This window comes from Diplodia corticola (assembly GCF_001883845.1).
Source record: "Diplodia corticola strain CBS 112549 chromosome Unknown scaffold9, whole genome shotgun sequence".
NCBI classification, from domain to species: domain Eukaryota; kingdom Fungi; phylum Ascomycota; class Dothideomycetes; order Botryosphaeriales; family Botryosphaeriaceae; genus Diplodia; species Diplodia corticola.
The window spans coordinates 308,453-320,980 of NW_017971488.1; the positions used below are offsets into that span (position 1 = coordinate 308,453).

The window sequence follows — 12,528 nt, forward strand, 5'->3', positions numbered from 1 at the left end:
TGGAAGGCGCTTTTAGCTGTATACCCTCATTTGTTGGATTGAGATGGCGTTAGCAGTATAAAACTGATGTGGAGTTCCCGCCCACGGTACAGTGGTGTCGACGTTTTGTAGGATTCTGGGCACATATTTACTTCAAATCGGCTTCCGATTGAATGATTCGGTTCAGGATAAATTCCAACATCATGCCAAATTGTATCGAATATTTCTTGCCAAACGCCCAGAAGCGTTTTGAGGTAGTAGACACTTGGAGAAGCAAAAATACACTTGGAAGGTGGCAGCGATTCTGTTCGGAAAAGGCTTGAAATTGATTACTCGAGAGCATACTCAACCAGTCCAAACGCTACATCAATTGCGTACTGAAAACCTCAGTCATTCTTCCTTCTTTCCGACAACCCCTCATAGTCCTCCCCCACCCTCCTACCTCCTCGAAGTCATCGTCCTTCTCTTGATCAGCCCGCCCCGTACCGCCCTCCTAGGAGCAACCGCCTCCTCATCTCCATAACGATCATCATCATCATCATCATCTCTCCACCCCGCCACGCTCACCCTCTCCTCATAAGCCACCGGTCTCGCAACCTCCCTCCCACCACCACCGCCACCACCACGATGACCACCACTCCGCCCCCTCCCACCCCTCACAACCCACCCCCACGCATTCCCCAACTCGCCCGCGCCCCACAAGCCCAACACGCCGATGACCAGCGTCAGCGGCAACCCGGCGGCCCAAAAGACCCACTGGCGGTACGGCATGTCGCGGACGTCGGCGGTGTTCATGCCGAGGAAGCCGGAGACGAAGGACAGCGGCAGGAAGACGACGGTGACGACGGTGAAGGCGTAGACGGCGGCCTCCTGGCGGTCCTTGTTGGAGTCGATCTGGTCGAGGCTGGCGAGGCGCAGGGCCTCGGCCGAGCGCCGCATGCCGGCGAAGCCGCGGAGCTTGGCGTCGGTGGTGGAGGCGGCGGCGTCGAGGATGGTGGGGGGGATGGCGATGGCGGTGGTTGGGGTGGTGGTGGTTGCGTGGTCGAGGCGTTGGGTGAGGGCGGCGCGGAAGTCGTTGAGGACGGTGAGTTGTTGGTTGAGGATGGCGGTGATGGCTTCGATTTCTTGTTTGAAGGCGTTGATGCTTTTTTGGTGGGCGCGGTTGAGCGGGTCGTCGTCGATGCGGTGTTTCTGTTGGGTTGGTTGGTGTCAGGATTGGGGTTGCGCTTTATGGAGTGGAGAGAAGATGTGCGAGGGAGAAGCGGGGAACGGGCTGAGAGTGAGCACATGGGAACTGGGGAGGGGCCAAAACGTACCAGCTGGTAGTAGTAGTCTCTGTATGAGGTGAACACATCAGGCCGAGTGCCAGTGCAATCCATGAGCAGCTCTTGTGTAATCAGGCTCAATAGTCCTAAAGGCATGGCCGCGGCTTTTTTCTCCAGCGGAAGATCTTGAAAGCTGCGCAGGAAGTTTGGCAAGCCATTGGTCATCTCACGTTCTGCGCACTCAAGATGATGGCTCAATGCCGACATGTCGGAGGGGTCCCAGTGACAGACTGCAAGACATGTGTGGATCCAGGCCACGACGAATTTGTCTGGAGGATTAGTTTTCGATGGAAGGGGAACTTCGAGACCAGATATGCTTTTCGACAAATCTCTCAAGCGTTTGGCGTAGCTCGCGATTCTGCCGAGTTCTTCAGATTGAGAAATCTCATCTTGTGGGATAGGCTTCTGCTCGCCGTTAGTTGCTATAATATCCCTGTCAGGGACCGATATGGTTCTTACATCGAGCATGCGGCGAAGCGCAGCCCAGAAGCAGGCTGCCGCCGGAGCTTGACAATCCAGTGGGAGGTAAAAGTGGAAAATGTCCACAAAGTCCTTGACGAAACCAGTCACCGTTCTCTTCCAATACTGCGCTTCTTTTGTAGGAGTGGAAAGCGCTTCCAAGGCGTCTCTGACAGATTGATACGAAGGCTTGTTCCGTTTCCCCTCAATGAAAGTTGATCTGTATCCCTTTCGATCAACGGGATGGCTCTCTTTGAGAAGGAGTTTCTGAACCTCTTCCAGCGCTTTAGCCAAGCGAACCGCACCTATAGAGCCATCTTCGCCGTTTTTGGGGCTAGCCAGCCAGGTAAAGACATGGAATTGGGCTTTCGTGAGTTCAGAGTCGGGAAAGTCCGCTGGCTCGGTCATTGGTTCGGAGATTAGAGTATCGGTGTCATCGTCAAATTCAACTCCAGCGGCAATCGTGGGCATCCTCAGCGAGAATTCGCCGGCACTGGACAGTTTGTGAGTCGAGTCCATACAAGCATGCAGCCTGGACGTACCCTCTACGAATGGAAATGCGGACCGTCCTCCGCTGTGCCTTTTCGTAAACCTTCGGCCAATCGCTTTCGGTCACCACTACATCCTCGAGGACAACAGTGTATGTGAAGCCCGCTTCAATTTCGTAGTCATCCATGGTGTCGAAGAAGTTGGATTGTAACATCTGCAACACCTAATTAGACACAGGCACAATCAACTACGGCATGGTGTGACTTACAAACCACGTCTTGCACTTTTCTAGCGGAAGAAGCCATATGTTCATACACTCATCAGACACCTCGATATACTTCGGCGCCGTTTTCCCTGCATCAGCCACTGAAGGTTGTGAGGTAATGATGACCGAATCGTTGGTAATTGAAGCTGGACTTTCGCTCGAGCAGGTAACTATGAATTCTGCAAAAGGAAAGAAGATAAGTAAAGATACGGGGGGCTTGTGTTATTGATAGCATGGTAGTTGTCATTTCTGGCAACGTGCTAAGATGTTTGAAAAGAAATCCTGAATATAAAGCGTCGTAACTCCCCGCAACCATCCAAGCCTTCGAGGACAACGGCTCTTCTTTCAAAGAACTAGTGCATAGGCCTGGTAGAGTCGAAGTATGCGAAATGGATTGGGAACTCTGGCCTGACCAGGTAGACATTGGGCCTCCGAACGAGCTCCGGAAAAACAAAGAGATGCATAACTCACTATCATCGACGATGAAAGCCCAAAGCTGACGCACGTGGAAAAGGTGGTCATTGGGCGTGTTCGGGAGCTGGGCCACGGCTTGCTGAAAGTCTTGCGCCCGGGTTGCTGACGAGAACAGCGTTTGCAGCAACGTCCTCTTAGGGTGCGCTTTGGAGTTCTCCGGGAGGCTGGGTGGTCCGTACTTCTCAAGCGTGAAGAACGGGAAGCAGATGAAAACAACGCTGGGGGCGTCGGCAGCATCGCCAAACTCCTGGTTGAAATTGGGTATCATCCACCTCCCTTGCATGCCGTCCTGCGTTAGCAATGGCTTCTCGAACTGTCTGGAGATGCCTCTCAGCACTTTGGAGGCATATTTCTTCTCTCCCTGGTCAAGCCTGCTTGCCGACCCTACACGCCGCTTTGCACTGTTAGCTGTTTTGCCGCATCACTACTTTGTTTCCACTCACCGCGAAAGTTTCGAAATTCATCACATCTTGCTTGACATGCACCCACTCAAACAATCCGCACTTGGCCATCCCCCGTGCTGCCCCCACCCCCTTGTCCGTCGATCCAACCACCAACTCCGCCACCGGATCCTCCCCACCACTCCCATTCTCTGCCCACCGCGAGAACAACACTCTATACCTCACCTCATGCGACACCAATCTCCCATTCGCATTCGTCACTCCCACCCCCTTCGCACCCTCTCCACCCTCTCCCTCCCCCTCATCACTCCCCACCCCATCCTCCTCTTCCCCATCTCCCCCTTCCCCCAACCCCCCCACCGCAAGCACCCCAAAAACGTCCTTACTCCGCTCACTCAACGCAAAGTCACCATACCGCATCCCCTGCAGCGCCTCGTACCCCAACCAGCCTCCTCCCCTACCCGACCCAGGCCTCGCCGACGGCATCGGCCGGAAAGCCATCTCGTCCTCGTCCTCGTCCTCGTCCTCGTCCTCCCCTTCCCCCTCTCCCTGCAGCTCTTCCACCTCTTCCAGCCGCTCTTCCACTTCCACCTCCTCCCCCGCCACCGCCGCCGGCGCCGCGCCCGAATACGCAACAGGCTCGACACGCCACTGCCGCCCCCGCCCCCGCCGGCGGCGGCCGTCAGAGGAAGCGTCGTCATCGTCATCGTCATCGTCGTCATCGTCGTCGCCATCATCATCCGGGATAGTGGCGAACACTTCCTCCTCCACGGCGACGCGGCCGGTGGCGGCGGCGGGCTGGTGGCGGTGATGGTGGGAATAACGGCTCACACGGTGGGAGGAGGAGCTGGAGTCGGAGGCCGGGCGGGGGCGCGGTTTCGGCAGTGGTGGTGGTGGAGGCTGTGTTGTTGCGGGGGCGGTGATGATTAACCTTTCGCGGCGTGGGCGGGGGCGAGGGCGTGTGGTGGTGGTGGTGGTGGTACCGGTAGTGCGGGGCACGTGGCGCGGCGGTCTGGCGTGGTGGTAGGGGTCGTTGTCGTTGTCGTTGTCGTAGCGGGCGACGTAGTCCATGGGCACTGCATGGCGCTCCGGGTAGTAGGGTGGTTCGGGTTCATGGCGGCGAGGGGTGGGGAGGCGGCCGACGATGTCGACGTCGAAGTCGCTGTTGCGGCGGCGGGGGGCGCCGCGGGTTATGTTGTTGGAGTTGATGTATTGCTCGTAGCGCGTCTGTTCTGGGGAGTAGGCGAGCGGTGGTTCGGCTGGTGTTGCGTCGACGGTGCTTGCGAATCGCTGTTCCGGCCGGGTGCGCGTGACGTGGCGGCCGCCATGGTCGCGGCTGTATGGGGCGCGCGAGGCGCTGCTGCGGTAGTTGGTGTTGTAGCGAGGCGGCGACGGTGGCTGGCGGCGGGACATGTCAACACTGTCTATCCTGGGAACGCTTCGCAGAAGGGTGTGAGATTCGGGCAGGCTGAGGCTGACTGGGCCCTCGACGCGTGATGTAGAAATAGCCCCCAGGAAAATAATCGGTGAGACGTGCAGCTGCGGACACTAATAATCGTGCCAGCCCGTCATTTCCTAGCCCAGCCACATAGACCGAGCGTGGCTTGCTTTAGCGCCTTTACGAGAAGCACGACCATCAGCCTACGCAAGAGCTGAAAAGCTGATCGTCACCGCAGTAACAATAATGTTGCTACCACCACGGTCAAACAGGTGTCTTGATTCGACTGTTTCGTTCCACTAGCAGAATAGAAAAATGTGGTCTGTGGCCTAACGGAAAGTTGCATTTTCCACTGGGGAGCGTTATGTAACACTTTTCTGCACACTTAGATTATTGTAGATTTCTGTAGCATTACTTAGTCTTCCTTACAATGCAAAACTTCATGCAATGTATGCTGTGGTTAATGCAGCTGCCTACCATGCTGAAATGTTTAGCCATAATAATCAGGGTATCCGCCGCCCGACCTAGCATCCAAAACGCCATGACTGAATTACTGATCCCGCGAGATCCGAGAGGGTGATCAGATGACTGTCAAAGTGCTGACAGTGTCGTTCTTCAGCACTTCGAAAATCAAGCCCGGGAAGCCAAAGATCTCACTAATGCCGAATGTTGAGTCAACGGCTGGCGCTGCAGATGCGCCCCCAGACGGCACGCCCTTCTTCTTTTGCATCGGTGAGCTGGTCGCTTCCTCGAATCCACCAAGGAGCTCGCAACTGCTGCCTGGGCTGTCGCCCCACCCTCGGTTCAGTACCATTCCGCGCTGCATCGAGCGTTCCTCCTCTTCCGTCGCGCACGCCGACTTGAAAGCTTCGCAAAGTCGGCCTTTGACATCCGTGAACGACATTTCAGACGTGAGTGACTCTCTGTATAATTCTGTCGGCACGTGCTCCAGAGTCCACCGGCTCCGTCGATGACGGTTGAAAGGGTATGACCCGGGCACGTTTCCGTGGAAGATGACTTTAGTTGCAACCAAACTACCTCTGGAATGCGGAAAGTCTTTGGGAACTTCGCGTGGCTCATGCTGTGAGGTTGGCGAAGCAGTGGAGATTGTCGTCGGTCGCGAAATGAGCACGTCGAATCCATGGTGGAAATAGTTGTAGAAATGCTCCACCGATGTCGAATCATCTGTGTCCAGATAAGCTTTTCCGCCTTCTTCTGATCCCTCGGATTCCTCCGGTTCAGATCCCGTGAATGACTCGTGATCATCCGTATCTGAAGATTCCGCATCTCCGAATGTCATCGAGCCAACACTGTTGCTGAGAGCATCTAGAGTGTCCTGCTTGTTGCCGTGAATCGAGAGCCGGTTGTCATTCTTGCGGTAAATTGCATCTGGCGGCCCCAGCTCAGTGATAAGGTCCTGCGGAGTCGTCTCGCTGAGGTTGATCCAGAACGGAGGACTGGATCGCCTGACGAGCTCTACGCGGCCTTCCCCATAGATCTTGGCGACTTCGACCTCGTCGCCAACATTCGCCTTGGCTGCCAGCTCTGACGACCGAGGATTGGGAGGGGTGTGAGTGAATAGAGTGCCTCGCGCTTTAGACCATGACTCGCCGTGGAAGATAGCCATGGATGTGGCGGCCGATGCAGCATGAGACGACAGTAAGGATACGAAATCCTTGTCGGCAGACCATGAGGAAGCTTGCAAGGGAAAGTTGAAAGCAATCCCAGGGTATGACAAGACATATGTTCCCACGCCCTTGTTATCGTCAGCAGCAGGAGGAATGTACTCCCCGGCATACGTCGGGCCAAGTAACCTGTCGTACACATGGCGGAAACGAGGACCCGTGGGGCCAGCTTGCGCGCCCAGAGCTCCGACAACGCCCTCCCCAGCCTTCACGACTTCGGTGTTCTTGTAACTAAGTTTCGTCTTTGTGAAGTCGATAACCTCGATCAGGCGTAGGCGCTGATCAGGACCGTCGAAACGCAGGCGGATGCCGTTCTCTGGCAGGGTAATGACGATGGGTATGCGCAACGGATACTTGGGGTCAAACAGGATCTGGATCTTGGGATAGGCCGAGGGCTGGGCCTTGATTCGAGTGAGGATGTCGTGGAGGGAGGCGCCGAGGGCTAGGAGCAGTCAATACCCGCGAGGCTCAAGCGTGTAGAGCTGATCAGACTCACTCATGAACCCCAGAGAACGACCTGGGGTTATTCCCGTGGACGGCGGAGGGCTCGACATGTTGAGCTTCACCGTGGGTACGGCGGTCGGGATGTTGGGGAAGAGGCGTGGAGGTGAGAGGCGGGAAATGCAGCGCGGGCGGGACCCTGAACGCCCCGCGCCTATCAACACGTCGACCACGTGCGACGTCCACGCGCACTAATACCCTGTCGACGGTGGAACCAACCAGGTGCGCAGCTGCGAACGCGAGATCTGTCTGATGCAAGCTGGAGATAGCTGCGGCACGGCGGGGTCGAGGCGCGATATTGGCTGGACGGCGACGCAGGCACGATTGGCGAGCTCCCGACCTGCGGCGGAGAAGACAAGGGCCGCGGGCAACAACGACTGATCGGCTTCAAGGATGTCCGGGAGCAGGCTTGCACAGTGGTAGGGGATCGTCTTCTCTCGGTGCAAGCGTCGATACTACCGCGAAACCAAGGAGAAGCACCGTGATGTCTATGAGAGACAGGAGAGCGGTGCTGGAGCTTGGATCGATGATGTCGCCCGCTCGGTTGCGGTCGGCGACACTGACATGGCCGCTTATCGATTAGAGCCGGTGACCGAGTCATGCCGGAGTTCCGCCGCTGGTCGCCATGTTTGCTCAGACCCACGTTCCATGCTCGTGCGTGGTTTGCGGCGCTTGGTTAGCGGTACATACAAGGCAGATGCTCGCTGAGAGAGGCTCGAGAAGGGCAGGCCAACGTTTTTTGCGCAGACGCGACCAAGTTGCGTTGTCGGCGCTCGGTGGGGCGACTGTTTACATTTCGCCTAAAGCGGCAGTCGCTGCTGGGGTGCACCAAAACAAACTCGTCGCTTCCCGCCCAGAGCAGCTCCGCACTACTCCAACACTGCAGCCGCGATACTGACAACACAGCCTATCCGCACCAACCCCCTCCACACTTTACAATGGCAGGTCCCTCCAGACCTGGCCTTCCCAGCGGCAGGATGACCTCCATGCGCCCTCCCGCTTCACGCAACCTTCAAGCCCTGCGCGCCCAAGCCGGCACACCATCCGGGCGTGCATCGCCCGCCGAGTCTGTCGCATCCGTCGCAACAAACGCTACCCGCAACCGGTCCCCCGAATCGCGCAAGCGCAAGGAGCGCGGCACCGACGCGAGAGCAGACACCAACATCAATGTCGTTGTGCGTTGCCGAGGGCGCAATGACAGAGAAATCCGTGAGAACAGCGGCGTCGTCGTCTCGACCGATGGAGTCAAGGGCTCGACTGTCGAGCTCTCCATGGGCCCCAATGCCGTGAGCAACAAGACCTACAGCTTTGACAAGGTCTTCTCGCCAGCTGCAGACCAGGGCATGGTTTTTGACGAGGTTGTTGCACCCGTTTTGGACGATGTGAGTGCTGCCGCTACGACCGCTACCGTGCGCCGCCTATTGACAATCGCAGGTGTTGAACGGCTTCAACTGCACCATATTCGCCTACGGTCAGACCGGTACCGGAAAGACCTACACCATGTCAGGAGATATCACCGAGACCCTGCCGCTACCCGACGCTGCCGGTATCGTTCCTCGTGTTCTACACGCTTTGTTCGGAAAGCTCGAGGGCGATGAAAGCGAAAACTCCGTCAAGTGCTCTTTCATCGAGCTTTACAACGAAGAACTTCGCGATCTTCTGGCCGTGGATGATAGCGTCAAGCTGAAGCTGTACGAGGATAACAGCAAGAAGGGCCACTCGGCAACCTTGGTCCAAGGAATGGAGGAATCGCACATCAACAATGCATCCAAGGGGATCAAACTGCTCCGCGAGGGTAGCCACAAGCGGCAGGTCGCCGCAACAAAGTGCAACGACTTGAGTTCTCGAAGTCATACAGTCTTCACCATCACAGTCTACTTGAAGCGCACGACCGAGACCGGAGAGGACTTTGTCAGCGCAGGAAAATTGAACTTGGTCGACTTGGCTGGCAGTGAAAACATCCAGCGAAGTGGAGCCGAGAACAAGCGTGCGGCAGAGGCTGGCTTGATCAACAAAAGCTTGCTTACTTTGGGCCGTGTCATCAATGCCTTGGTCGAAAAGAGTTCCCACATCCCTTACCGCGAGTCCAAGTTGACTCGGCTGCTGCAAGACTCCCTGGGTGGTCGTACGAAGACTTGCATCATTGCTACGCTTTCTCCAGCGAAGAGCAACCTCGAGGAGACCATTTCTACTCTGGACTATGCCTTCCGTGCGAAGAACATCCGCAACAAGCCTCAGATCAACCAGATGGTTTCAAAGAAGACCCTGTTCAAAGAATTCACTTCTGAGATCGAGAAGTTGAAGATGGAGCTCATTGCTACCAGACAACGGAACGGTGTCTACCTTGCTACCGAAACGTACGAGGAACTTACCACCGAGAGCGAGTCAAGAAGGATACTGGTAGATGAGCAAAAGGACAAGATCGAGACAATGGAAACCAATCTTCGCAACAAAGTCCAGGAACTATTCAATCTTACCACGAACCTCTCCTCACTCAAGAAGGACCACGAAGCTACCAAGTCTATTTTGGACGGCACAAAGAGCATCTTGGAGAAGACCGAAGTGGTATTGGAACACACGAGGAAGAGTCTTTCCGAGGAGGCTGCTTTGAGGAAAGCTCACGCAAAGACCGAAGAGGAGCTCGCCAACATTGGCGAAGACCTCATTTCAACCCTGGGACAGACCACTTCTGACATTGGCGGGCTACACTCAAAGCTTCGACGTAGATCTAATCTTCACGAGACCAATCGTCAGCAATGGGGCTCCTCCAAAGCTCAAGTTGCCAGCACCACGAATATGGTTGACGAGCGCATTTCCGGCTTCCAGTCACACCAAGAAGACCTCATGGCCGGCCTTGCTTCTCGGATGCAGGGCTTTGTGCAAGACGAGCTCGAGAAGCTCGGAGTCTCTCAGGCTTTCCTGTCAGAAAAGATGGCAGCTTTCGAGCAGTCGGAGAAGGAAGTCAATGAGCAGACGGCACAGTCGAAGGAGGACTTGAATGGGGTATTGGAAGAGATCAAGACTCTGCGTGAGGAAGTCAAGCAGAAGGTTGGTGCTGGCTTGAACGACCTTTCTGCAGCTGCGGAGAGAATTTCGGCGGGCATTGTGACGGAGCTTGAGGCTTTCCATACACAGCTCCACTCATCTTATGCGGCTCTTGGCCGCGACTTCAAGGGCACCTTTGATGACCTCATCAAACAGCTGAACGAGCAACATACCGAGGTCGACACTCTGCGAAAGCAGATGTCCGAAGCCAACTGGGAAGTCCTTGCGGCAAACAAAGCTGCTCGGACGAGCGTGACCTCGGTGGTTGAAGAAGAGAAGCAGAAGGCTGCTGCTGAGCGTGAGGAGCTTCTTGCGCAGATGGCTGCCCTGATAAACTCGACTGCCGCTGCTCAGGAGCAGCGTCTAGCTAATCGTATTGCCCACGTCGGCAAGGATCTTGACACGGCCAACACCAATTTCGAGACGGCTACCGAGACGTATAACAAGAGCATGGACGGATGGACTAGCAAGGCGTCCGACTTGATCGGCGGCGTCGTCAAGTCCCGTGAGAACGTCAAAACCAAGATCAAGGCTGACTTCGCGAGTGCAAATGAGCACACGGATTCTCTTCGCCAAACCACGGCCTCGGTCCACAAGTCGACAGTCAAGATCGTCAACAGCCAAATGGAGAACATGGACTCGCAGCTTCACTCACTTGATGACATTGTAGCCCGCGTTCGGGAACAGAATGAGGCTCATCACACCAGGCACACTGAATCGCTCTCGGCTCTGACGTCTAATGTCCAAGCATCCTACATCAACATTGGCGAGCACTTCAACACGTCTTTCTCTCGCATTCAGGATGTCAGCTCGGACATGGAGGCTAAGACGGCTACTCTACAAGCTACTCTGCCTTTGCTGGCCGAAGACGGAGAAATCCGTGGTCCTCTCAGGATGCTTCGCGAGGAGATCGAGCAGCAGGCTTTGCAAGAGTACGTGCCTACGGGCGAGACTCCACAGATCTCGAAATACACGTACCCGACCACGTTGCCCCGCACCGAGGCTCAAGACTCCTTCCTCGCCAAGCTCCGAGGCAAAGCCCCTCCCAGTCGCTCCACCACGGCTTCTCCCCAGAAGAGCCCGCCGAAGCGCATGGTCTTCGCCGACGCCGCGCCGTCCACAGACGAGGAGCACGCCGGGACCTCGACTCGGCCCGCCAGCGCTGCCAGCGACACCAGCGCCAGCGGCGGGCTCCGCGAGCTTGACCCCAACACCATCAACGCCTCGTCGACAGAGTCGGCCTCGGCCCCGCCCACGGTTTCGCTCAAGATCGGCTCTCCAACGCTTTCGGCGGCGGCGCCGCCACTAAAGCGACAGTACTCGGAAAAGACGGAGAGTAAGCTGCCGATGAAGAAGAAGCAGAACCGCATGACCGTCGCTGGCGCGCAAGGCGTGGATGACAGGGAGAATTTGCCGCAGGGGCAGGATTTCAGCAAAAGCGTTGGCGTTGCGGAAGGTAGAAGGAGATTGAGGAGTCAAGGCGGTGCCGTGTAGATGGAGTGTTGATGGGACTGCTGGGTTGGGGCGGGGTCACGGCGTTTTTTGCTTGCGGATATTATGGGTCGCCGTTTCGCTCCTTCAACTAGATCATTTCTTTTGTTGACTGTCGTGGACTGTTTGGCTGGATATGTCCGCTTCTTGGATGGGGTTTCTTTGCATTTGTGTGGAGTTGGGGGGCAGGTGCGCGATTCCCACGGAGAGTTGATAGTTTTGTTGGCTTTTAGGCGCTTTTCATTGGCGTTGTCAATATGGGTGTTGCTAGGTAGGGGGTTCACATTGATTACAGTTTCTCTGTTGACACCGTATTTTGCGAATGGTGCAACATGCATGGATCTGTTTTTATTTGGAAAGAAATATTGCTAGTCTAAGGCCATGCAAAGGATTTCAAGTGGCCTCTATCATATTTCGAAATATGTACTCCTGCTACAGTAGAAGTGGATCGAGACGAACCTAGGATGCCAGTGCTTTCCCTGTCCGTTGCCTACTCGAGAGAGCACCTGCCCTACGACGCCGGCCCCTCAAACATCCTCCCTGATAGAATCTTTCAACGTCTCCCAATCATGCACCGTCATCATAATCCTCAATCCCAGGCTTCCCATATGCTCTTCACAGAGGCCGTTCAGCTCCACATGCCAGACCTGCAGCAGCAATCGCATGATGCGAAAGTTGAATTCCGGAATACGGTCTACGATGGACAATTCACCCAAGCTGCAAGTCTGAGCCCGGGTTGAGCCTTTGTGAGAGGAGGCGTCATCGTCATCGCTGTCAGAAGTGGTACTATTGGCCGTATTCATGGCCAGGGTCTGCCGGTGGACGTCGTCGATATCGGCTTGCAAGCGTTGGAGAGTGGTCTCAGCTGCTCGGACCCAGTTTCTGTGAGTGGTTTGAGAAGAGGCGGTGGTGGCTTGAGTGGAAGTGGAAGTTGGTGGTGGCATGGCTGGTGATGCTGTTTGAGTATTGTTGTGAG

The 12,528-nt window shown here is 56.0% G+C and overlaps 4 protein-coding genes across 4 annotated transcripts; 1 reads left to right on the plus strand and 3 right to left on the minus strand.

Annotated features, from left to right (window-relative positions):
- Nucleotides 1-417: 417 nt before the first annotated feature.
- On the minus strand, nt 418-4,805 carry BKCO1_900096 (mg2+ transporter; the record flags this gene model as incomplete). The annotated part of the gene is made up of 7 exons (XM_020279924.1): nt 418-1,170; nt 1,296-1,709; nt 1,764-2,256; nt 2,306-2,466; nt 2,521-2,618; nt 2,989-3,385; nt 3,435-4,805. The coding sequence occupies 7 exons, from the start codon at nt 4,803-4,805 to the stop codon at nt 418-420; spliced, it is 3,687 nt and encodes a 1,228-aa protein (XP_020133194.1).
- Nucleotides 4,806-5,410: 605 nt separating this feature from the next.
- Nucleotides 5,411-7,069, minus strand: BKCO1_900097 (uncharacterized protein; the record flags this gene model as incomplete). Its single annotated transcript, XM_020279925.1, has 2 exons — nt 5,411-6,957; nt 7,012-7,069. The coding sequence occupies 2 exons, from the start codon at nt 7,067-7,069 to the stop codon at nt 5,411-5,413; spliced, it is 1,605 nt and encodes a 534-aa protein (XP_020133195.1).
- Nucleotides 7,070-7,954: 885 nt separating this feature from the next.
- BKCO1_900098 (kinesin-domain-containing protein) lies at nt 7,955-11,555 on the plus strand (the record flags this gene model as incomplete). Its single annotated transcript, XM_020279926.1, has 2 exons — nt 7,955-8,398; nt 8,451-11,555. 2 exons carry the CDS (start codon nt 7,955-7,957, stop codon nt 11,553-11,555), a joined length of 3,549 nt encoding a protein of 1,182 aa, XP_020133188.1.
- A 524-nt stretch (nt 11,556-12,079) lies between these two features.
- On the minus strand, nt 12,080-12,496 carry BKCO1_900099 (uncharacterized protein; the record flags this gene model as incomplete). The annotated part of the gene is made up of 1 exon (XM_020279927.1): nt 12,080-12,496. The coding sequence occupies one exon, from the start codon at nt 12,494-12,496 to the stop codon at nt 12,080-12,082; it is 417 nt and encodes a 138-aa protein (XP_020133189.1).
- Nucleotides 12,497-12,528: the final 32 nt, after the last annotated feature.